Source organism: Diadema antillarum, unplaced genomic scaffold (genome assembly GCF_040938485.1).
Source record: "Diadema antillarum isolate AM-2024a unplaced genomic scaffold, OU_Dant_1.0 scf00000038, whole genome shotgun sequence".
NCBI classification, from domain to species: domain Eukaryota; kingdom Metazoa; phylum Echinodermata; class Echinoidea; order Diadematoida; family Diadematidae; genus Diadema; species Diadema antillarum.
Genome location: NW_027270927.1, coordinates 79,761 through 105,456, shown reverse-complemented (window position 1 = coordinate 105,456; position 25,696 = coordinate 79,761). Strand labels below are relative to the sequence as shown.

Sequence of the window (25,696 nt, the reverse complement as noted above, 5' to 3'; positions counted from 1 at the left end):
CTGGCACATATTTCACATCATAGATACCAAACTGGTACACATTTTTTAGAATTGGCTTTATCATATGCGATGCGATTAAAGTAGTAGTACATTGAACAAATAAAATTGAATTGAATTGAATTGAATTACATGTACGGTACTTTATCATTCTCCAAATCTCTTTGATATTATACATTGTACAACATACTACATGTAGTACAAACTTGTACTGATCCAACCCGGCAATGACGTACTGTATGCTGCGCTCGCTCCATCATAACTACAGGTCGCGGTTGTAGCAGACTCGAGATACAACTAGCTCCGCCCACTGATTTCACACATTCATTGACGTACATCTCAACGTACGTAAATTGATATCTCTTGTGTGTAAATAACAACACGATGCAGTGCACCCGCGCCCGCCCGCGACCGCGGCCCGAATTTTCCATTACGGTCTACGTCGTCGCGTGTATTATGTAGCGTACTACTAGTACTATTTCCGCATAGACCCAACCCACCCCGGACTCGTCTCTTGCCGGGTTTGGTACTTCGTCGGACTCTGAGCCGTGTACGATGACTAATTCAGCTGATCCCAAGTCTAATCTAGCCTGTAACTTTCCATGATTGATTGACAGTGGATTTAAAGAGACGTTTATTCCTGCTTAGACTCATACGTGGTGTTCGAATCGAAAGAGCAATCATGACCTTACCAGCGACTACCGCCGGCACTACGACACCTCTGCCTATGGACCAGTGCCCTCTCTTTGATGGGGATCTTGTGAAGTGTGTAAGTATTGCAATCATGCTATTTAAATTGTGTTAAATCAGGTTGGTCCCTGTATTTAGCGAAGGTCCCTGCAATCCAGATGTATGTTGCCGACACAGTATATGTGCCTACCATTCATTGATTGTTATCACTGCACTCCATATTGCCATAGAAAATGCAAATTGTCTACTAGTGACAGTTTTTGACATATCATAACAAATGCATGGGAAGCCACATAACTCACTCACCTCAGCTCAAGTGTTAACACGGCAATATACATGGAAATAGGTTAGAAGTCCCCACCATACATTTGGATCGCAGGGACGGACCTTGATTTAACCTATTCAGAATGGTTCGATTTTGCTACAACACGCATTTCCCCATAGACAGCTGCCTCAGCTCGATCAGTAGACTCGCAGCTCGGGACTCGTCCTCAACGGGTTAATTTTTACTTTAAGTAGAGGTTCTACACTCCTCACATTATTGCAACTGATTGGCAAACCCTACATCAACATATGTTGTACATACAAATGTACGCACTGAATTAATCACGGGCATGCATACTCGGGCGGGATTTGAACCTACATTGTAGATGACCTCTGCCAGGCTCTGGATCACCGGACAGACATCATCCACCTGATCACTATACTACTTAACACTGATTAATTCAGTACTTTAGTATTTACATTGATGTAGTCGTAGAGCAATTTGTCAACAATCAGTTGCGATAAAAACAGCTCAACAAAAGTATTTCATCAACTCCTCATTTTGTATTGGCATGAAGCACCCGGACCTGTCGGACTGGCAGCATAATCCTGCCTCACATTCACGGCTGGCTGCATGTACTAAAACTCCTAATTAAGTTTTGTAGTCCTGAGTGAATGAGAAGCTTTAGGCGTACTGGAGGTCCATGTTCATTGGGGGCCTGTGCTGGATGTCACGTTCTAAGTCAGTCTACCATCTGGTTTCTATGAACAGAGAGCTAGCACAGTGGGAGAAAAAAAGACAAAATCGAAAACTGGAACAATTTGCAGCAAAAAAAACTTTTTTTCCCCCAAGCTATAGATCTATAGTTTAATGCTTTTGAATTGTTTAGGTTTGGTATCGAGTATCAATGCATGCATCAAAGCACAATCTTTGTTTTCACTTTTAATAGGGTTTGTCTTGTTTTGTTTATTAATATTTGGTGCAGTGCTGTAGGTATGATTATCATTAGACTGAGAGTTTGCAGGATCCAAGAGAAATTACTCTCTGTAGAGACAACGGGTATTGATCAGTGTAACAAGATGTGTCTGTTTACGCCCTCTCATTTTTTTTTTTGGGGGGGGGGGGGTGGGGGTTATCTTTGCAAATTCTACAAGTCCGACCGGTGCTATTTGTGAATATAGAAAGATGCAAAAATATTCAACTCTGATCCTGACATGAATGTGACGTGTTCACACGTACACTGCACATTTCTCAATCCAATACTGTACTCCATTTCTACTGTAATCATATCATATGGCATATATCCCATATACAACTATGAAAGGTAATTACAGTACATGTATTCCCGATATCTCACAACTGCATCAGTGTAATAGAGATATATTATCTTAGTGTGCTGGGCACATGTAATTTGCTCAGTATTTGAATGGCTCTGTGAACAAAAGTGGTCTAAAGATTCCTTGAAGAATACCTAATTTGATTTATTGCTACTAGCTCCCACCCTAAAATTATACTTATATTTTGTTAATTTTGAGTCTATTTGGCCACTACTTCAGCTCAACAACAAAGCTGCAAGGCAAGTTGTGTCTGGTGATTTAAGTCATGCTTGAGACATTGTTTTGTGTTTCATAGTTACACATTGTATCCACAGAGTAGCATTCTTTGTGTTTCATTCTGTTTTTCTCCTTGTTTGACTCCTCTTTTTTTACATAAAGAATACGATCTACGGCGTGAGAAAAGCCTTGGCATCTCTTTCCTTGGTTGGCTGGTGAGTTTATCTTTCAGCTCTGAAAGCATTGTCAAATTAGTCATATTGTATTGTCTTAATTTGATCAAATTAATGTTCTACTGTCTCAATTTGATTGTGTGTTAAGGTGTTTATAGTGTAATGATACATATTGTAGTTACTAGTATGTCGGGCAAGTGTGTAAAATTTATCTGGGGCCCGTTGCATAAAAGTTGCTATTATGGTAACTTTGCCATCCGATGGTAACTTCCATGGAATTCTTGATTTTGATTGGTTGTTGGGTGTTGTTGCCATGGTAGTTACCATTGGATGGCAAAGTTACCATAATAGTAACTTTTATGCAACGGGCCCCAGGTCTGCAGGAAACAGGGAGAATGCTTTATTCTTATTTTCATCATAATTTATGGATACATCATATCAACAACAACAAAAAAATGTCCAAAGTATAGTGTACATTTTTGTCATGATTTCCACAAATGCTAATTATAGTTATGACTATATGATTTAAGTTTGCAAAGGGAGTTTTACTATAAACTAAGATGTTATGCACAACTCAAAAACAAAATATTTTCCTTGATAACAAGAAAGCTTGTTTGACCTTGTCCCTACCTAGCAACAACCAGTAGGGCAAGACCTCTGAAAGACCACTGAAAAACCATAAAAATTAGATCTCAAGATCTCAATGATCTTTCACTGAACTTTCAGTAATCTCCAAGGTCCTTCATGATTCCTGAAAACTCAGGCTCTGTCATAAATCCACACAAGCTATAAAGCTGGGGAGGGAATTGCACATTACTCACATCACATGAAAGACACCATATGACCACACTGTGTGCTTTGAGTACCAATTGGCACAGAAAACCCCATGGCGTAGTACACACTGTCCAAACTCCCTAGCACAAAAAGGCTCAATCAGATTATATCATAAAACTCTGATATTACCTTTGAATTGATCCGTGTCAAATCCAATTTAGTTTATGGTCACTGCATTATTATCTTTGAGAAGTCCTGATCAAATAGTGAAAAAGAACAAATGATGATTAATTTATTATGCTTTCCTGACAAGGCCAAATATTTGTTTCATATTTTCTTTCCCCAGCATTTTCATGATCACACTTATCTGGCTGTTCAAGAAATATGAGCTCTTTGTGCAGAGACTTATCCTCTATCTTACGGTGGCGGCTTTCTTTGGCTCCATCTCAAAATTCATGGTAAGTGAGTTAGTCTGTTTAGAGCTTGTCACAAGAAGACTTTCAGTATACAAGTTATGATGTGTCGCATGACTGAACAGTGATTAGTAACAGCCGTCCATTGGTATCCATTCCTGAAGCTGTTGAACTGCAACAAAGCTGTCACTATGATTATTCTTTGGAAGTCAAAATTGTTGAAGATTAGTGTTTCAAATGGTACATTTTGCCAGATGTGAATTTTGAGCATATGAAATGTGCGAATGTATCATTGTCATAGTTTATTATTATTTTTATAATGTTTGTACAACTTGTATGAAGGGGCCTGATGATATCTCGAAAATTTCCAAATTTGGACCGTCGATAATTTATTTAATGAAGACAGACAATTATATTCACTTCATACAGGAATCTTCATGTTTGTCAAGGGTATTGAGCTGTCTCAAGAACTGTGTGTATGTTCATTAAACATTAGTCCACACAATCTAATTGTGTATTAAAGTACATTGTAGGATTGTGTGGTCAATCATGCACAACAGCAGTAGCAACCAATTGTATTCTCTGGAAAGATGTGTTGCCAACTTACTGCTCACAGAGGTTTGTTTGTTTGTTTGTTTATTTGTTTTGTTTTTGTTTTGTGTGTGTGTGTGTCACAGGTTTTACTTAGAAACCTGGCCCAGTTCGGGTTTAGTTTATAAACAGGACATTTACTTCATACAACAATAGATTAATAAGCAGAAATCAATATATGAGTTTGACCGACTTTATTACAGTGTAGGTTTAGGGTCAATCAACTAAACCTTCAAATGGACGGTGTTACAATATAGGCAACAAGACTTTACAATGCACTAAAGATGCAGTCAATATAATTGTGCTTAACAATAAGTAACAACCTATACAGCTTGTCAGTAACAGGTGAAGGTATATCCTAACACTAACAATTTGTCAACTTCAAGTAAGTCAAGGGACTGATTAATTATAATCAATGAAAGGTCGATTATGTGGATTATCGGCGGGTCTTGTAGGGCGCGTCCTTTCTCTCAGGCAGAGAGTGTGCCTTCAGCTCGGGATTGCAGTAGATGGGGTCCACTACCAGCTGGAAGGGGGGCCTGATGTTAAGGAGCAGGATCGTCTGTATTAGGGGTATGACAGTTGGCTGTATGAGAGCAGCCACAGGACCAATTTTGTGCGTCTTATCTGGATGATGTCACAACAAGCTCTCCCTTTATTTACCAATGAGTCAGCAGTTTGACCTGATTACAAGTATTCGAGATAGTGGAGGTTAATTGCCAAAATGTACTTATCATTATTGCTCATAATATTCCATAACTTTAACACTAATATGCAATAACTTTAATTATCCGATTCATACAAATGTATGACATAACTGTGAGGGATGAAAAACTGAATATGATTGTATTATAATCCTACAGTTTTATATAAACAGCTTTATCAAGGATAGAATTGTATGATCACCTAAAACTAATCACACAAATATTCATATTTCCTTTTTGATATTAACATTGATTCTGGGTGTACTCATACTTTCATTCCATAAAATTAGAAGTGAATAATTCCATAACCCCTCAATTAATCCTAATTTTGAACTGAACTCGAGTCTTGTATAAACATGAGCTTGATCATAGTGAAATATGAAATGTTTTCAACGAATACATTTAGTTGTAACTAATCTATTGTGTCAATTCACAATCGAACCTTTTAATATCAGATGGATGAGAAGCTAATTGTTCTGACTCGGGTAAGCGTCAATATGCTATACAAATTCTAAACGGTGATATAATTTATATTATACCTAGTCACTGTTTACGATGATAAACTTATGAAGGTTGGGATGTGATACTTAACAAAAATAAACAATAATACAATATCCATTTCAATCTGTAATTTCCTTTAACAGCTTCTACTACAACTGAATCGCGACATTCAATGCGAAGGCGATAACACATATGTTTTTGTGTGTTACTCTTTCTCCTATAAGCTCAGTAATCTACCTAATTAACACAACGACATGTTATATACAATTGTGGTGACTTTGCAATAAGGAATGTTCAGTATATAGGCTTTCAGATCCACCTGTAGGGGTGCTAGCACATATCTTATAGTTGTCATGTATAGAGGGACCCAAGATTCAATTCGAGTAAACCTCCTAGCTCTTGGCTTTGTCAAAGGAGACAAATAGCAATATCCACTCATGCTGATATTAAATAACAACTCAAATATAAGCCAGAACAATATCATCATATATGTGCAGCTAAGCCATACTACTGGACGTTCATTGCATAGTCATATACATCAATCATCATCTTTAATCCAATTAAAGTACAGTGTGTATTCATAATACTCCAGAATACTGAGTACATTTGTATATACTTTGGACAACTGTAAACTAACACAAAATATCTAAGTCGTACTCTTCAAAATTGAGTGACAAAGAGGAGTAAGAAGGAGAAGATGAGAAGGAGAAGAAGAAGAAGAAGGAAAGGGGAAGGAAGAAGACAGTATATGAGAGAGATACTAGCAGAGAGTAAGAAGAGAAGAGCACAGAAACATAATATAAAAATATTCTTAAACTCATACAACATAATTATGAACATAATCATGTGGACATTATAATCAGCAAATAATGAGGAATCATGTTAGCTTTAGCCTGTATTGGGGGTATGACAGTTGGCTGTATGAGAGCAGCCACAGTACCAATTTTGTGCGTCTTATCTGGCCGATTATGGAACGCCATAAATGATTAGAGGTTTCGAGCTGTCCGTGCAGAGATAAAACCACAGATCAGAGGTTTAAAACCACTGATCATGGTTTCAAGCTGTGTGTGCAGAGTTAAAACTACTGATCAGAGGTTTTGCTTTGCTCGTATACAGAGTTAGAAACCTCTGCTCAGTAGTTTTTACTTTGCACGAGCAAAGAAAAACCTCCGATCAGTGGTTTCAAACCACTGATCAGTGTTTCCCTGACTTTTGCAACATATGACCTTCCATAGCCAATGTCATAATGAGCTCTCACCGAGAGAGTAAAAATCTCTCCCCAATACAGGCGCACTACCAGAGACTCCAACCCCAATCACCTTCTGATCTGGAGATTCTCCCGCCTGAAATCCCTAGCAAACGGGAGACTCCAACTTGATGTGCGCTTCGCGCACATCACGAGCGCAAAGTCCCTTGCGGTCTAGGGTTCTAGATACTCTCTCACGCTATCTATGACTTATTTTTCAACATAAAATGAAATTAAATAAGAAATCATTTCAAGCAGGAGAAATTAAATCTCAAGTGGTAAAACAAAAACAAATCTCAAACGGGACATTCTGCAAAAATGGGCTTTTGAAGAGAGATCTCCCGTCGAAAGCGGGAGAGTTGGAGTCTCTGCACTACCGAATTCTTATCTCTTTTGTCCCATTCATCTGAACAGATTCTTAAAGGTGCATGGTCCCGGTGTTTTAGCCAAATGCATACACGGGCCCACGGCGCAAGTTTCCTATATAGGCCTACGCTACCGACTCCTCTTTAGCGCTTTTGCTTTGGCCCACTTCCCCTAGTCCGAAGAAGTCCGATCCACTGTAGTCAGTGGTCCGATCACAGTTCGGCTCATGATTCGGCTGAGGGGGATGACAGCTTTAGCAAACTTCTTTTTTGATGTCATAATAACAAGCACATATGCACGCACCCTGGCATTACTACAGACTGCACGATGCGCAGAGAAGACAACGAAGGCAACGTTACTCAGCAACACCTACGCACTTTACTCTTGATGACAGCTCAACTTCGGTAATCTTCGTATCAATGCTAACGGTGATCAGCAGTATCAACAGCGCCCTCTGCACTACTGGGACTATGCCCCTTTAATTTGTAAACTGGCTAAAGGACAGGGGTTTACACTTACATAGAAATACAATGACAGCCTATCTTTGACCAAGGAACCTTGGAACTGTAGTTCTTTGTTTTTCTGATGTACAGCTGTATGCTAACCTCTCTGTCATTGCTCACTACAGGAAAGCCCTCGTGAAGATAGCGCTGTGTGCAACTTTGAAGCGTGGTGGACGTCATTTTGGGGTGAGCTAGTTACAGGTTGTATCATTACTTGTGTGTCATGTGCAAATGGTCAACACGATGTACAGATGACTATAAGGTATGCTAGAGAGATCTCTTTTTCATTCTATTTTCTTTGTCAGCATATGTGTTTGTGTGTATGTGGTGAAATTGGAGTTGGTGTTGGATTTGTCATGCAGATAAAGAGAAACATAATGCACATACAGTAGTCATGTTCATATTTTTCCAAGCTAGACAGAACTTCCTATAAATGTTGAATTTGATTTGAACAATTAGGGTATGTAGAACAACCATGATTCAGCATGTTAGTGGTGTTAAAGCATTAAAATTATGGTAAGAAGAAAATGCATAGGGCTGTTTTTGCTTTCCCCACACAATTGATTTATAGGTTGTCAACGCAAAAGTTTGAAAAAAAAGTCCTAAAAACTCTTTAAACAAGAAAGGTATATAGTCAAAGTCATCATTATTTTTTATGCGAACCTTTCTTGTTATTTTCACTCCAGACTGGGTCACATTGCTATGGGTCAGCTGTATCACCTTCAATCTGTATCTTATTATCATTTGGATGATGAACACAGAGAAGAAAGAAATGTGAGTATGACTAATTATACCCCCACCCACACATAGTGTGTAGGGGGGGTATATAGGAATCACTCTGAGGTCGGGTGGCCGGTCGGTCGGTCGGTCGGTCGGTCGGTCGGTCGGTCGGGCGGGCGGTCGGGCGGTCGGTCCGTTGCAAAATCTTGTGGATCGAACTCCTCTCTCATTTTTTGAGCAATTGACCCCAAATTTGGCATGTGTGACCACTATCGAAGGTAGATGTGCAAGACACCTTTTTCGTTAGTATCGTGTAATGCGTTGCCATGGCAACGGCATATTTTCATAAAAACTTGTGGATCGAACTACTCTCTCATTTTTTAACCAATTTACCCCAAATTTAGCATGTGTGACCGCTATCTAAGGAAGATGTGCAAGACACCTTTTTCGTTACTATTGCACAATGGGTTGCCATGGCAACGGCAAATTTTAAAGAAATCTTGCAAAATTTTGTGGATCGAACTCCTCTCTCATTTTTTGAGCAATTGACCCCAAATTTGGCATGTGTGACCGCTATCAAAGGTAGATGTGCAAGACACCTTTTTCGTTAATATCGCATAATGCGTTGCCATGGCAACGGCAAATTTTCCTAAAATCTTGTGGATCGAACAACTTTCTCATTTTTTGAGCAATTAATTTCAAATTTGGCATGTGTGACTGCTACCACAGGCCGATGTGCAAGACACCTTTTTCATTAGTATTTCATACTGCGTTGCCATGGCAACGGCAGATTCAGAGACTCCAACCCCAGGCACCTTCTGATCTGGAGATTCTCCCGCCCGAAACCCCTAGCAAACGGGAGACTCCAAGTTGATGTGTGCGAAGCGCGAAGTTCCTAGGGTTCTAGATGTTGTCTGGTGCTATCTAAGGCTTATTTTTTCAACATACGACAGCAATCAGTAAGAAATCCTTTCCACCGGGAGACACAGAGCCAGGGCGGGAGAAATCAAATCTCAAGCGGGAGAACGGGAGATTTTGCAAAAATGGGCTTTCGGCGGGAGATCTCCCGTCGAAAACGGGAGAGTTGGAGTCTCTGCAGATTTTCATAAAAATCTTACAAAATGTTGTGGATCGAACTACTCTCTCAGTTTTGTGACAATTCAGTTTGAATTTGGGATATGTGATCAATGTACTATATAGTTGTGCCAAAACATCTTTGGTGTGTGCGTTAAAAAATCTGTTACCATGGCAACGGCAGGTTTTTTTTTTTAACCAATCATTCAAAAATGTGTAGATAAATCTCACTCCTTCAGTTTTTAAGCATATGGCTCGAAAATTGGCACATGTGACCACTGTGGTACGTAGATGTGCGTACTTACTCTTTCGTCATTGGTGATCAATGTGTTGCCATGGTAACGGCATAGTTTGAATGAAAATCAAATGAAAATATTGTGGATTCAGATAACTCCCTCAATCTTTGAGCATTTGGCTTGAAATTTGGCACATGTGACCACTATAGTATATGGATGTGTAAACTTAATCATTCGTCAGTGATGAACAATGCGTTGCCATGGTAACGAGTTTTTTTTTACCGAAAAGCTTACAGAAATATTGTGGATTCGGCTAACTCCCGTAGTCTGTGAGCATTTAGCTTGAAATTTGGCACACATAACCACTGTGGTACGTAGATGTGTAAACTTAATCTTTCGTCAGTGGTGATCAGTGTGTTGCCATGGTAACGGCATATTTTGAATGAAAATCATACAAAAATATTGTGGATTCAGTTAACTCCCTCAGTCTTTAATCATTTGGCTTGAAATTTGGCACATGTGACCACTGTAGTGTATAGATGTGTAAACTTGATCTTTCGTCAATGGTGAACAATGTGTTGCCATGGTAACAGCATCTTTTCACTAAAATGCATACAAAAATATTGTGGATTCAGGTAACTACCTCAGTCTTTGAGCATATAGCTTGAAATTTGGCACATGTGACCACTATAGTACGTAGATGTTCAAACTTAACCATTTGTTAATGTTGATCAATGCGTTTCCATGGTAACAGCATATTTTCAATGAAAATCATACAAAAATATTGTGGATTCAGGTAACTCCCTCAGTCTTTGAGCATTTGGCTTGAAATTTGGCACATGTGACCACTATAGCATATAGATGTGCAAACTTAATCTTTCGTCAGTGGTGAACAATGCGTTGCCATGGTAACAGCATCTTTTCACTAAAATGCGTACAAAAATATTGTGGATTCAGGTAATTACCTCAGTCTTTGAGCATTTAGCCTGAAATTTGACACATGTGACCACTATAGTACGTAGATGTTCAAACTTAACCATTTGTTAATGTTGATCAATGCGTTTCCATGGTAACAGCATATTTTCAATGAAAATCATACAAAAATATTGTGGATTCAGGTAACTCCCTCAGTCTTTGAGCATTTGGCTTGAAATTTGGCACATGCAACCACTATAGTACAGAGATATGCAAACTTCGTATTTCATCATTGTGAAACAATGTGTTGCCATGGTAACAGTGCATTTTGAATGAAAATCATGCAAACATTTTGATTCTCCTAACTGTGTTATAGCATTTTGGCTTCAAATTTGGCATATGTTACCTCTATATTACGGAGATGTGCAAAAAATCTTTTGTCAGTGTTGAAAATGTGTTGCCATGGTAACAATATATTTTGAATGAAAATGATACACTAGTATTGTGAATTCAACTATAGCCCCTCAGCCTTTTATCATTTGGCTTGAAATTGCACATGTAACGGCTATTGTGCAAACTTCATTTTTTCTTAATGTCCAACATTGTGTTGCCATGATAACACACAATTTTTAATGAAAACCATACAAATTGTCAGTTTATTTATCTTGCTCACTCAGTTTTTGAGCACTTGACTTGAGATGTGGGACATATGACTAACAGTGAGCAATACATATATTCACTTTTGAACAGTGCATTGCCATGGTAACATTTTTTGCTATTAAAAAATTAAAAAGAAATTAGTCCTGGTTGAGCTAATTTCCTCAGTTGTGGGTGGGGGTATATTAATCACAATGAGTGATAGTTCTAGTTACTTTTAGATCAATTATTGGCCTCTTAGGCCATTGTCAATCCCTGATTCTTTTGCATGCCTTGCACACTTTGTTTGTTGGTGTGTGTGTGTGTTTTTTTAATAAAGCATGAGTTGAATGTGTATGTGTAGATCTATACAAGCCTGTACATCAACAGACAATGTATTTATGATTTGAAACTGATAGCACTTCCATTGTCAGTTATTATGGAGAAAAAGCGTAATATTTTAAATGAAATAATTGCGGTTAGTACCAAGCTTCATGTGAAACAGAAACTTTTTACATAATGTACTACAGCTAGATTTCCTAGGATATCATAATTGATATACATTTCATTACAGTCATATGATAAGCTCATCATACAAGTTTTCCATTTTTAATCTAACCATCTGTGTTAGATGACTATTCAATATAGTTTTGTTTTGTTGTTTTAGGAAACTCCCCTTTGTTTAAAAATGTTGTTTATTGAATAGTTTCATGTGAAACAGAAACTACTTACCGCAGCTAGATTTTCTGCCGTAAAGGAAATCATAATTGATATAAATTTGATTACATTGTACATGTGGTAAGTTCACCGTACAAGTTTTCCTCATTAAATCTACCCTGCAGTTTTAGGAGACTGTCCAATATAGTGCTTTTTGCTGGAAACTCCTCCATCTCTTGTGGATTGCAAGGAGGTCTTTGATCTTGTTGACAGACCTGAGTCCCATTTCATCAAAAGATAAATCAATATTAAATTTCCTTACCACACAGTCTGCCATAGACTTACAGTTGAAAACAACTTTAGAATCAATTTTAACTCTTCATAAAACAGGGCCCTGTCTTCATTTTGGTCCATGTGTTGTTGACTTCATTGTAATTCAAAAGCTTAGTTTTTTTTTTTTTTCACTCTTGAAATTTTTTTTTTAATTTTAAATGACGTGAGCATGAGAATTTTCACAGACATCACAACTGTTAGTATGTTTCAGTTACTAGTGATTGAAATGGATCTTTCTGCTTGATATTGCAGACAGTGCATATTTTTTATCATAGATTATTGAATCACACGAATATCATCAATACATTGTACTTGATTTGGACATGCATAGGAGCAGTGGACTCAAATCATTGTCATGTGTTGATTAACCCATTGAGTGCATCAAGTGCCCATAGGCACAGAAAACCCCATAGCATTGTACACACTGCCAAAAATCCATGGCACAGAAAGGGTTAATCATAAAGTTGGTGATGTCTTTCATGTTTCCTGTCATCCAGCATATATCACATCGTGACGTGGGGCATTTCACTGCTGATGGCGTGTCTCCCTCTAATCGGTGACCGCTATGGTCCGGCAGGAGCATGGTGGTGAGTAATAATCTTCAGAGAAAGGAACCAACATGCGTTGCTATGGATCAATAAATGTATTTATAATCTTATATTCAAGTGAATGGCCATGTTTCATGGAACAAATTTATGTCTCATATTCCTGTACATGTCTCTTACACATCAGTTGTCAGAGATTTCATTGCACTCACATGAAGATGGAGATACATGTACTTGTCATTTCATCTCATCTTTGCACGTTGAAATGATTTATGCAGTGATATTAAAGTTGACCTCACAAGGAAAATGCTGGCAATCTAATGAATGATTAAAAAAAAAATAAATCATCAAGAAATTATAAAAAGTAATCATGTTCTTCAACAGGGAACCTGTGTTATGGTGCAATAGGAGATTTACATTCTATAGTCTTTTTTTGTTTGATTGTTTTTGTTTTGTTTTATGAGATCATGGCTCAGCATATTTTTGTATCTATTTTGTGCATAAAACATATCTTATATTTTTTCATGAATTTGTGGAAAGAAATAGCATCATCTGTTTAACAGAATGTATGTAGGGTGTTTATAGGAGATAGAGGGGTGGAGAAGGTGAGATAATTTTTTTTTTTTAATGCAATTTTTGCTCAACGTGATCAACAGAGCCAGTGGAGAGCTGGGAAGAAAATTGTTCTTTGTTGACATCTCATTTATCCTTTTTCTTTCCATATTTTTCTCTTTATAGTTGGATTAAAGATGAATACCCTGTATGGCGATTCTTCATGTAAGTATATGTACGGGCAACTCCTGGTATAACAAAGTTCTTGTGACTAGCATTTTTCTTCCATTGGATATCAAAATGTCGTTTTCGATGAACAGTAAAGTGTAGAAAGATATACAGACAATTATTTTTGGACCTGAATATCTACTATGTTGTTAAAGGAGAGGTTCTTTGTAACCATGTTCATTATAATGGGACAGTACTGTATTTGACATTCAAGTTAGTATTGGTCCTAAGAAATGTCATTTGTAGAGTCTGTCATATAAAGAGTGGAAATTAAGCACTAAATATGATCTACTGTAGAGGATGTGATGACAACTGTCTCTTTCAGCCTGAGCAAAACTTGCAGTGTGAAAAATGAAATGAAAAAGTTTACAAACAAAAAGCTACAATGCCCATTCTGATTGCTGAACTTTCCCCCTTTTTGCCCCTGAAACAGGTGGTACGGACCGCTGGTTCTCCTCATCGTTCTCATGTTTGTTACCTACACCTACATCACATACAAACTCCGCCACAGGGTAAGTGCTGTATTTTCTACTCATTTCCTAACATCAAGCGCCACAGAAGATTAGTCCATTCAGAGTTGATTTATAGAGGCCACAGTTTACAGCAAAACAAACCTGAGAGTGGTCCATCTTCATTCTATGGAATGAAATGAGAGATGAGATAGCTCAAGACAAACAAGATGACCGATGAAGGGCTAGAGTCCTCTGGTATGTAAATGGTACACACACTGTGAAAATGTGAGAAGGCTTTCGTGCTAGCGCTCATTTTTTTTTTTTTTTTTCAACCATGTAGGCGATTTGAACCTTCATCTGGCTTGATGTACATGTAAGTCAGACTAAAGCATGATTTCCATGCTTTCCTGAAATGTAACTGTTTGCAATTGTGCCAGTGCTGCAGTCAATTCCAGTGGGGTAAAGATATTCGCACCCGGTCGGGCAAGCATGTTTCACATGGACAAAGATATTGTAGCCCAGTACAGGCCTCGAAATAGGATTTTGGAGGGGCAAGGCCATTTAGAAAAGGGCACTTTTTCCAAGAGGCCAGGGCACTTAGGTCAGTCAGAGGGGCACCAAGGCCACATTGGAAAGGGCATGTTTGGTGTTTATGAAAAAAGAAAGAAGAAAAACAAACAAACACACACACACACACACACACACACACACAAAGTGCAACACACAACAAAAACCTCTTCCCTACAGCTGTAACACATTCCCGATCTCCACATTTCTATCAGGTGAAACAACATTTTTTAAAACAGGAATAAAACAACAGTAGGTATTGATTGAAACTCGACACTCTTTCAGGCCAGCCAGGCCAGGCTGCCATGAAACTTCAAAGCACATTCCGACAGCTGGCTGGCAAAATCACATGGCAAAGGAATTTGCGCGCGCGTGTGAATTGATTAGTCTGTGACAGACAGTTCATGACCTCCAAGAATGCGCCAGTACGCGCGGTTTCTTCTGTTGATTGGTCTCTCTCTCTCCACCCCTCCCCATTCCCCAGTCTGGCACACCTTGGCATCGTGGGATTTTTCTTTTTTCTTGGTGAACTTGGTGTTCACTCTTTACTCTATACCAGTATGCGCTGCCTAGTTAGTAACTCTATGGCCGCTGCGCTGAGGAGGCAGTCAGGACGGTAAAAGCCGGTCGGGCGTACATGTACGTACACGTCGTCTCGTATCTCGGAAAGATACTTTGAGTTTGAATCAGATATATTGGGACGCGAGTGAACTGAAGGTATGATTTTTGAGATCAGGAAAGTTGTTCAAGCTTATTAAAGAGACTTTGAGAAAGGGCATATCATACGTCATAAATAATAACTTTCATTCTAAAAGGGCACCACGGCCCCAAGAAAAAGGGCACATTTTTTTTGGCCGTAACTTTGATCAAAAAACAAAAGGCATTGCGGCCAACGAGAGGGGCACCGACGGCCATGGCCGTCGGTGGCCGTCGGTTAATTCGAGGCCTGCCAGTAGGGCAGTGGTGTTCCACTGAGGTAAATCTGTTCTAACCCAACAGCGGTTGATCAGACATTGTCGTAAATTGTTAACTTTGTGGTCTTCTCATTTTCATGATAATGGCAACAACATCAACAAAAACAACAACAACAACATAATGATGATAATAATAATAATAATAATAATAATAATAATAATAATAATAATAATAATAATAATAATAATAATAATAATAATGATAATAATAATGATAATACAAATGTACATGTATCAATCTCTCAGGAAAAAAGTCCTTCAATACTAGTAGTCACTTGATGTTGCAATGATGCTATAGTGTGCTGGCCTTTGACGGTGTGTGCAGGGAAAATTTTTGTTTCCATATTTTTTTGTCAACATTGTTGAGCATTGTTATTTTTGCAATCATATTTCCGCATTTACAGTCACCATATGGCAGTGGTGTAATTGATTGATTGATGCATGAACGCTTTTGCCTTGTAACTGGTTAAATTAATTAGGAGACTTCCTCATGCTATTGCTATCTGTTTCATCATGTCTAGATACGAAGCTGGCAGGGCACCTATGAGCCGGAGATCGAACGTAGCAGACAGCTAATCCGAGAGGAGATTAAGCCGTTGAGGGCTTATCCCTTCATCTATCTCGTTCTCTCCATCTTCCCCTTGATCAACAGGTAAAAGTAATGCTTCAAATCAGTGTTTGGCCCTAAGTTGTTAAAGGTAGAATTTACCATTTTCAGATGTAACAAAAACCCAGCATTAGTGCTTCAAAATAGTTCTAAAATGTGAGTTAGGAATAGAAACAACCAATGTAAAAATTTGAACCAGCATAATCAGTGTTAAGTATTGTTAAATATATCAAATGTGAACAATAGTTATAATAAAAATGTGTCCCGACTAAACCGTCTATAGTTATGGTTTCATGACAGAAATAGTCATTATTTCCTTATATTGTAAGCTTTACTGCAAAAAAAAAAAAAATGTATATAATATGGTAGGATATTTTGTGATACAACTGACCTACATATATGCATCAAAAGTGATATCTTGAACATTTTTAAAATCACTGCTCCTAAAGGTAAACAAGACCTTTAACCTCCGTTTCCCCATGTGATTTGTCCACCAAAGGGCACTACATGCAGATTACCTTGGGGCAGAATCAATTTTGTGAGAGGAAATGAAATGTACAGTCATTGTTGGCCTTGGAGTGTAAAGGAGTGACCTCTACTAATGACCTCTCTTGCACAAAGCATGTGTTGATTGAAATCATACACAAACAAGACTGCAAATCTTTGCCCTGTAAGTGGTGCCTTTGCCATGAGGTATGGCAAACAATACTAGTGAGTCAAATGCTATCTTTCATCTTTTAAAGTGTCAGAATACTGTGCAAAAAAAGTATTGATATATATTGCCAAGTGGTTTTCTAGGTGCTATCCTAGCAATTCATATTCATCTCTGTAATTCACTATTTGACTGTAATCATAAAAGGTTCACTTTTGAACAGATATCTTTGCAGCAAAATTCTTGTCGTGTGAGAAATACCTCTAAGGGGCTGTGCAGTTGTGGTTGATGTATTCCATTTGTCGCAGTGCAATTAATTTCTCTTTTCTATCATGTTCTTTGCAGAATCCAGAATGCAGTGTCTCCAAATAACCCCATCTTTGCACTGTATCTTCTGCATGCCATGTCGGATCCTTTGGTTGGGTTCGTTAATGCCATTGTCTACGGCATGGACCCAGAGACACGGAGCCGGCTCTCATGGACACAGATCAAGGTAAAGGCTGTGTGTGCTATATCGCACATCAGTGGGCACTGTGAATCAAAATCATTTAATATCAACCATCAGTACTGCATACTTGTTCTGTGTATATCACTTTTCAATGTGATGACATATTGTTGGATTCATGACTTAAAGCAATGTGCCAGCAAAAAGTCACAGCAAGTAATGAGTGTAGAATCAAACAAGTACTAAAAAAAAGACATAATGTGCAATGTATTTCATGCCATAAGATGTTGAGATGTCCAAAGAAGCGTGTGACATAGAAGGATGAAAATGACACTTTCCATAAAAATCATACATTGTAGACTTTTCCCACAACACTCAAACAACCTGGGATAAAGTGTTGCAGGAATAGAAAGAGAATTGATCTGATTACTGTTACACTGATGAAGCAGTGAACTATCAGTATACATGACAAGTTTTAGATTCATTCATATTCCATTCATGCAGACACTGTCATAAAAATATTTTTATGTCTGTTCATGATTCTCATAAATCATCTGCATTCTGAGAAAAAAAAAGAAGTTCTGTGTGCTTTGCGAAGTACATTTTTCATTTAACGAAGGCAATGAAAGGAAGACGAACTGTTAAAATGAATAGATTTCCTTTCTTAAGTGTGAGTTCAGTATCTGCTTGGTGGTTTGTTTGTGTGTTTTTTATTGCAATACTTGTACACTATACATCATTCAGGTGTTTGTGATTAGATAATCATGTAAACTTAAAACACTCTTTTAATAGATATGAGTAGAGTATGGAAGAGAATCATCAGCATTACAGCAAAGTAATTCTAAGTCAGTGATTTTAGATTAACAGGAATTTTACATTTACTGTTAAACAATGCATTTTACATCAATACCTTCAGTGAATATGTGACCAAATACTAGTATTTGTTGGCATTTGTGTCATTATATAAGCACTTTACATAGTCTGAATAGTCTGAACAGTGTAGCCTTGAAATCCGTATGTTGACTTTTCTTCACTATCTTTGTCCAGCATGAGAGATTTTGACATACATGTATATCAGTGTCTGTTATTAGTATGCTCCAGTGACATAAAAGATACCCATTATTAACATGTCACTTGCCTGACTTGCACATTGTAGAAATGTCCAACATGTGAGAAGTTGATTGTTTTGTATGTATGTCCACTGCACTATTTCTTGGAGTAGTCACAGTACAAGACCTTTTAGAAGCCATGATGGTTGAGGGTGTCTTGATTAATGTCACCCTATGTAATCATTCACTGTGATACAAAAAGTATTCAATAAGTAGTCAATTTTTAGGATCTAGAGCCTACAAGTAGCATACATGTCTTGGTATTGTCGCAACAATTGATGTCTAAAATTACAGGCTTGACTTGGAGGGAGACCTTGTGTGAAAGATATTAATCTTCATAATGCCTTTTAGTAATTTGGCATCAGCATCTACTATGAATTCAATCAAAATTACAATGTATTAGAGTTACTGGATTCAGTAAGGGCTATGATAATGATGTTGGAGTGTCTACATGTGTGTTTTGTATGATGCTGCTGGATTTATCACTCTCCCTGTGTTACATGCAAGTGGCGAGATGACATTCAAACATATTACCATTATGTTATGTTTTGCCATGAGCACATGTGATACATACACTGTACTGTGTATGTACTTCAGCAAATTTGTGTGTTCCACTTGTGTCAGATTTTGATAGTAGTCTTTGTGCATTCCCATAATGACAAACTTATTGAGTGTTCACAATAAATGAGATCTGCAAAGTAAAGCAACTACAACAATAACAGTCAGACAGAAAACCCGAATTTACTCAATGAAAGATTCATGAACTTTCAGTGCAATTTGGAAGTCCCGGTAGAATGTAGATCAACTGACTGTCACGTGCACAATGTGAATTTTTGAAAAGATTTTTCAAATTTTAGTGGTTACACTCGTACAAACTTGCCTCAACTTCTTGCTTATTAAAAAAAAAAATTTAAGTTATGGTTATCTATATTAGAGACTATATGATGGTAAAAGAATATTTGAATATTGTTTGACAAATTGGTTAGAGATCACAGAATAAGTTTGCTCATGATTTTAAAATCCATCCAGTTCAGTTTCTGTCTAGATCTGTCTAGTGTTTCATGGATTTGCTATACTGATCTGAGCTTTTTTCTTTTCCTTTCTTTTATTTATTTTTTTTTTTATTTTTATTTTTTTTATTTTTTTTATTTTTTATTTTTTTTTTTGGGGGGGGGAGTGGAGTGGGGAAGGAACAGATGATGATGATGATGATGATGATGATGATAGAGTGTGTGTATGTGTGTATGTTTGAGTTTCTTCATTGGCAAGTGGTCAACTTCATGTTTTAAACAATTACTATGGATGAACATACCTTTAGTAGCCAGTGTTCATGGCTTTTCATGGAAATTGCATATTTTCCTTTCCCAATCTGAAGTTGCGCAGTCATGTTCAAATTGTACTTTGTCGGTCGAATTGATATACTACTTGCCCATGCTATAATCAGACCACTAACACAGAATTCCTAGCATCTGTATGTTCCTCGACTGCTTCATTTAATCTCTTTTCCATCTCTCTTGTTTGTATTTCTGGCTCATTCCAAAATATTTGATTTGCATCAAAATTCCTTACTTTAATTATTAAATATTCTTATTCTACCTCCATTACAATGTATACACTAAATGGGAATGATGAATTTGATCATCTTCACATGTATCTAAATGCTTAGCCTTCATATCTGAACACTAAGGTATTCATCCCATGTCCAGAATTCCATTGAAATACCATGTTTCTATTCTTCTTTTTTTTTTGTAAGCTTCAAGATATCATTGTAAAAGGATCCAATAAGTGTAATTCAAGTTTGATAATCAGTCTTTTCTAATCAATGAGGAGTAAAGGAAACTAGTTCTTTGTCTTCATTTGTACTGTAGTCAGTAGGATATAAGTGAAACGTGATTTCTCGTTTGCACCTCTCATTCTTTGCACCTTTTCGTGTAAAGTAAAAGGCCAACAATGATAAGGACATGATAACATTCAATGAGAATGAATGTTATTTTTACATAAAAGAATTAGAAATATATCCCTTTTCAGTGTTTAACATAGATTATATGCATGACTCTTCCACAACAGCATTTGGAATCATAACTGTACAGATGTGTGCATGTCAATATTCTGGTAGTGATTACATGAAGGGGACATTTAATAGCGCCTTGCCTGACATGGCAAGAAGTCCTTTAGTGGTTCTACTTCTTCATTCCTCTGCACACTGTCTGGTCTCACCCCCCGCTTCACACAGGGTGCTCTTAACAAACGATCGGCCCACCAACCAATCAGAGAGTACCCTCTCGTCTCCGCCCCGGAGACCCCAGATCTCGAAGACGTTTCCGTCCTGGGAATGAAATCTGCGTTCCACCGTAACCAGTACCAGCACTTGCCAATGAAATAGCCTTCTGTGCAGTGCTGACTGCTTTGTGATGCGCAACACCACAATGTTAGTCCCCAGCATGATCCGCCTGTTTCAACTTGTTCTTGTATTGTTTTGTTAAGTGCATGATAGTTAGATGGCAGTGTGAATGCTTATTATATAGTTATCCACTCCTGTTTAAAAAAAAAAGAAAAAAAAAAGATCCTGTTACTTACTTTTCTCCCACATGTTTTACACATTATTTAATCACTAGTTTTTGAGGTCATCAGTATTTCTTGTAAGTTGTAGTAGCTTTTCTTACCACATTCATGACCACTCAAATGAGCAGACTCACTTATTGGTTGCAGAAGAGCAATAAACAATACAGTATAGGTTTTGTGCAAAGTTGATACCCAATGTTTTTCAGCTGATTGCCAGAAATGACATGCTTACAGCACTTGCTGACATTTTTTTCCGCACAAATCAAATCAGGGCCATAAACCCAAAGGAGAGTATGACATATCACAAATATGTGTGGTTTCACGGTATATTTGTGTAAGTGATATGAAATCTTTTGAATTAATTCACCATAGGGTTCCATACTTGTGTTAACTAGTATTTATTTTAGTATGATTTGTCAGATACACCATTATCACATGTTCAAGTTGGGTTCTGTCTTGTTCAAAGTCTCAGTTGCAAGTTTTTGTTTCTGCCATAATTTATTTACTTTATGAACATAAGTAATCAATCTAAAGTCACTTAGAATTGTAAATGTTCATTTTAAGTCTTAGTCAAGAAAGATAGATGGATTGGTGTTGAGTGTGCTCTCTTAGAGTAAAAAATTAAAGAAACCCTTTTATTTTTCCTTAAACTTCTTAAATTTACTCACTGAAATTACTGAAAATAGAGCCTGTTTTTGTTAGCATTATTTTGTATTTGTGCACAGTGATATCATTGTCTGCCTGTGCATGAAATGGTGAAACCTTCTGCCTTATATTACTTGGCAAGCATTTGATTTGAAGAAAGACAAGCCGATTGATATTGGTTTTCCTCAGTTTGTTTTGGATGTTGTAGGATGAGGATGACTACCATCTTGTTCACTACACGTTTATGATGCATTTTGAATCTGAGATCCCATGATTCCCAGTCAAATGTGCACCCCAAACCACAGAACCACAGCACGGATTGCCTTCTTTGTATGCATGCTAAAGATGTACCATATACATTATATACACACCATTCTGTTGTATTCTTTAACCCATTGAGGACGAGTCCCGAGTATACTCGTGCAGGGGTCTATTGGAAATGCGTGTTGTAGCGAACTCAACCCATCCTCAATGGGTTAAGATTACTGGTAGTAGTTTCACCTGTTGCTAGTTCTGCCACTACAGACACCACTTTTGCCACTGCTGTCCTTGCAGCCATTTGTTGTCACTGAAACTGCATTTAATGTTCAGTGACCTTGCACTTCTGTTACTGCTGACACAATCGTTATAACATACTGCCACTACTAGTGACATTTATATGTAAGATTTACTTCTACTGCTACTGCTTACATGTGTTACTTCTACTACCAGTGCTGCTGCTGCTGCTGCTACTGCTACTATTTCTTCTACTACTACAACTACATGTACTACTACCACTACTACTACCACTATTACTATCACTATCACTATCATTATTACTATTACTATTACTTTTACTATTACTATTACGTTTACTATTACTATTACTATTACTATTACTATTACTATTACTATTACTATTACCATTACTATTACGTGAGACAAATCCTGAAATCATGCAATCATGCAGTCCTTTCTTCAAATCTAATCCTGCTTTAATGCCCTGTCAATACTGTAAAACCAGAAATTTTCACTTGCATGAAACTTTGTGAATTTGGAGAGGAGCCAAGAATCCAGAAGTAAAATGCACATGAAAGGTTTTGTCATTGTAATGCAATGCAGGCCTCAAAAAAGGCTGTCGGCTCCAATTTGTGAACTTGTTTCTGGTTTTACAGTACCATGTATCAGGCTGCACCACTGTGTGATTCTTTCATGCCTTTGCATCCATTGTGTTCTGAATTTCCTTTCCATGGTTGACTTTGTCTTCTTGCATGCAAAACTTCTGTTCCCGCTTATGTTTAGCTTGTATTTGTTTGTTTGTTTGTTTTTTCACTTCTTGCATGTAAACATTTACCTGTCTGTGTGCCTGTAATTTCTGTCAGTTTCTCATTGTGGTATGTAGGTATACACCAGCTCATCAAATAAGTATGTCAAAACTATGTTGACATTTTCCAACAACCAACCAAAAATGCTTCTCATTTATAGGATATGAGCCAAATCTGTGTGTTACAAGTATGTCTGATTGCATGATTTTAACATTTCCGTTTTCTTGAGACTCCAAAGCTTTCCAGAGATATGTAATTTTTTTTATTTCTTATTTCTACAAACCCACCAAAGAAAAGATCTGAAAGCTGGCAATCAGGCAAATAACATAATGAGCAAATTAACTCTGAAGATTGAATGTAGTCCAGTTTTGAGGAGATATGGATCATTTCAAAGCAGTGTAGCAACATACTTTCAAGATAGAGAAAAGAAAAGCATGAATTTCAAGCCATGGATGTCTTTCACATTAAGATTAAGAAGGCTGTACCAAAGATCTCAAGTGTTCAATTTTGGAACAAATACCAAAATTTGGTATGGGCTGGTTCTCACTGACTAGCTAGGGTACATGCTTGATGTACATGTACTTTCTCTCTCACTGGAGGAACTGTTGGTAGTATTTCATCCTTCTATTCTTTATTTCCTGTTCTTTTTTTACAGCTAGCGTTCCAGTCCCACCAAGCTGCCAGAGTCATCATCCAGGAATATGACGTCCCGACGGAGGCACCTCCGACAGAGAGACAATTAGATGTGGATGGAGGGGGCCCCCTGGGTACTGATGATGTGAAGTACTCCATGGAGGATGGTGGACGCGAGAGGGATGGGGAGAACAATGAGGGAGCAAAGAACGCGACCCAGGATGGCGAGGCGGAAAAGACGGAAAAGGGCGATGAAGTAGTCTCAGTTTCTTGAGAGATGCTCCAGATAACCGTCTAAACACAGTCCAGATCAAGTGATCAGATGGCACAAAGATGTTATCATCACAGTTATGCATTTTCTTTGTCCTCCATCTTTGCTCTACTTATCATATGTGATGCGTTGTGACAGTGGCCATGAGTGTATTGGTGTGCTTCTGTGCAGACAGTGAATATGTATAGTAAAAATAGGCTGGTCAAGACGAACTCGACTTTTGTGTCATGGAGATGAGTGTGGCTTCATTTTAAATGTCAGTAGACAGATAGTGAGTGGCTGTGATTGAAAGTCATGAAGAGAACATGAAATGAGGATCCTGCTTGAATGTGTAAGTGATATTGTTTTATATGAGTTTCATACTATTGAGTTTCATACTATTTTCCACATCAGGGATCATATAACTGTCAGGAGGTTACTAATTGTCATCTTGAAATTGATGTACACCTGTAAGGTTGTGAAATGAGTGATGCATCCTGGCGTACAAAATGTATGGATCCATCAGTGCTTCATGCTGAAATACCCGCCATATTTCCTATCAGCGACTTCCCAGTAACCATACAGTGTACATGCAGTGATGTCTCATTTCATGTGCCAAGTACTTTTTGTTCATGGAGAGCAGATAAAATCAGTGATTTCCTTCTTGTTTCCTTTTTTTTTATTGCGGGGACTGTGATAGAAGTGATCGTTGTGATCCACCAGACTGTTGATAAATGGAGCAATGTGATACTGTGTTTAAAGGGTTCCTGCAATCCAACTAAATTAGGCTTTTCTCTACAGACAGTAACAAATTTGAATGCTGTTTGGAATTAATCAGTTGGTTTGACCCTACATACTACAACAATGGAAACTTGATATTGAAAGTTTATCAGAGCCAGTATATGTATTTTTCTTATATATCAGGTGTATATTTTGCTATGATTAGCTTGCAACAGGGACAAAAGACTACATTGGCTCCATTTGTACCAAAGAAATGATTGTTATATCAGGTATTTTGTAAGTCAGATCTCTAGATACAGAGTTATTAGTGGACCTTGGTCTAGTGTACAAGCAGAGCAACTGATTTCCATATTGTGTCTAGGCATGTCTTTCACGAAAATGTGGAGACAAGATAGCTTTGAAATATTTCCATTGTGCTTTCATATGCAGACCTATTGAAGTTTTTATTTTGCAGAATTTTTATATATACATTGTATATTGAGTTCAAAGTTTTCATGAAAAAAAAAATTGTACTTAGGTTTATCTCACGATCCTAAGCAAATATGTCTATAAAGGGGAATTAAAAACTGTCATTTAAATCAATATGAATGGAATACAACTTAAGATTGTGTGGCATTCTAGTTGGTAAAGGCTGATATATGCTTTGACAAGCCAGGAGCAGACCCTTGCAAAAAAAAAAGAGAGAAAAAAAAAAAGTATTTTGTGCAGCCATGAAGAGTAAAGACATTTTGGAATCATAGTGCCAGATTCCAGTCAGATGAGATGAGTAGTAAGGCAACTTCCAGTGTAACAATGGCCTCGGGTCTGGCAGTTTTCTCTTGTTTAGATGTTGAAATTTCATCATAGCTGAATTATAAAGTATATAAAGATGATTGTATAGACAATAACTTTGGGACCAGAATTTTTACTTTGGTGTAAATAGAATTTTGTTGTAACTGTGTTCATTATATCGGATGTGCATTGTATCAAATGCCATGGACCTCTAATTTGTCCTTCCATCAAACCACAATACAGGTTATTCGAACAATCAAATCTTGAGGAAATTTGTGCTGCAGAAGTTTTCATGTTATGGTCTTTAAATTG

At 37.6% G+C, this 25,696-nt stretch overlaps 1 protein-coding gene across 1 annotated transcript; it reads left to right on the top strand.

Moving 5' to 3' along the window:
- Positions 1–679: 679 nt before the first annotated feature.
- Positions 680–24,203, top strand: LOC139709444 (cyclic AMP receptor-like protein A). The gene is made up of 11 exons (XM_071621414.1): positions 680–766; positions 2,668–2,720; positions 3,799–3,910; positions 7,902–7,962; positions 8,463–8,550; positions 12,845–12,934; positions 13,631–13,669; positions 14,106–14,184; positions 16,187–16,317; positions 17,270–17,417; positions 23,645–24,203. The coding sequence occupies exons 1-11, from the start codon at positions 680–682 to the stop codon at positions 23,894–23,896; spliced, it is 1,140 nt and encodes a 379-aa protein (XP_071477515.1). The 3' UTR covers positions 23,897–24,203.
- The last annotated feature ends 1,493 nt before the right edge of the window (positions 24,204–25,696 follow it).

What these genes read in the sequence shown, in the direction of transcription:
- LOC139709444 (XM_071621414.1), top strand. Translation starts at nt 680, where the DNA reads ATGACCTTACCAGCGACTACCGCCGGCACTACGACACCTCTGCCTATG. An exon ending in TCTCTTTCCTTGGTTGGCTG is followed by an intron (nt 2,721 to 3,798) that starts GTGAGTTTATCT and finishes TTCTTTCCCCAG; the next exon opens with CATTTTCATGATCACACTTA. An exon ending in ATCTTCCCCTTGATCAACAG is followed by an intron (nt 16,318 to 17,269) that starts GTAAAAGTAATG and finishes TGTTCTTTGCAG; the next exon opens with AATCCAGAATGCAGTGTCTC.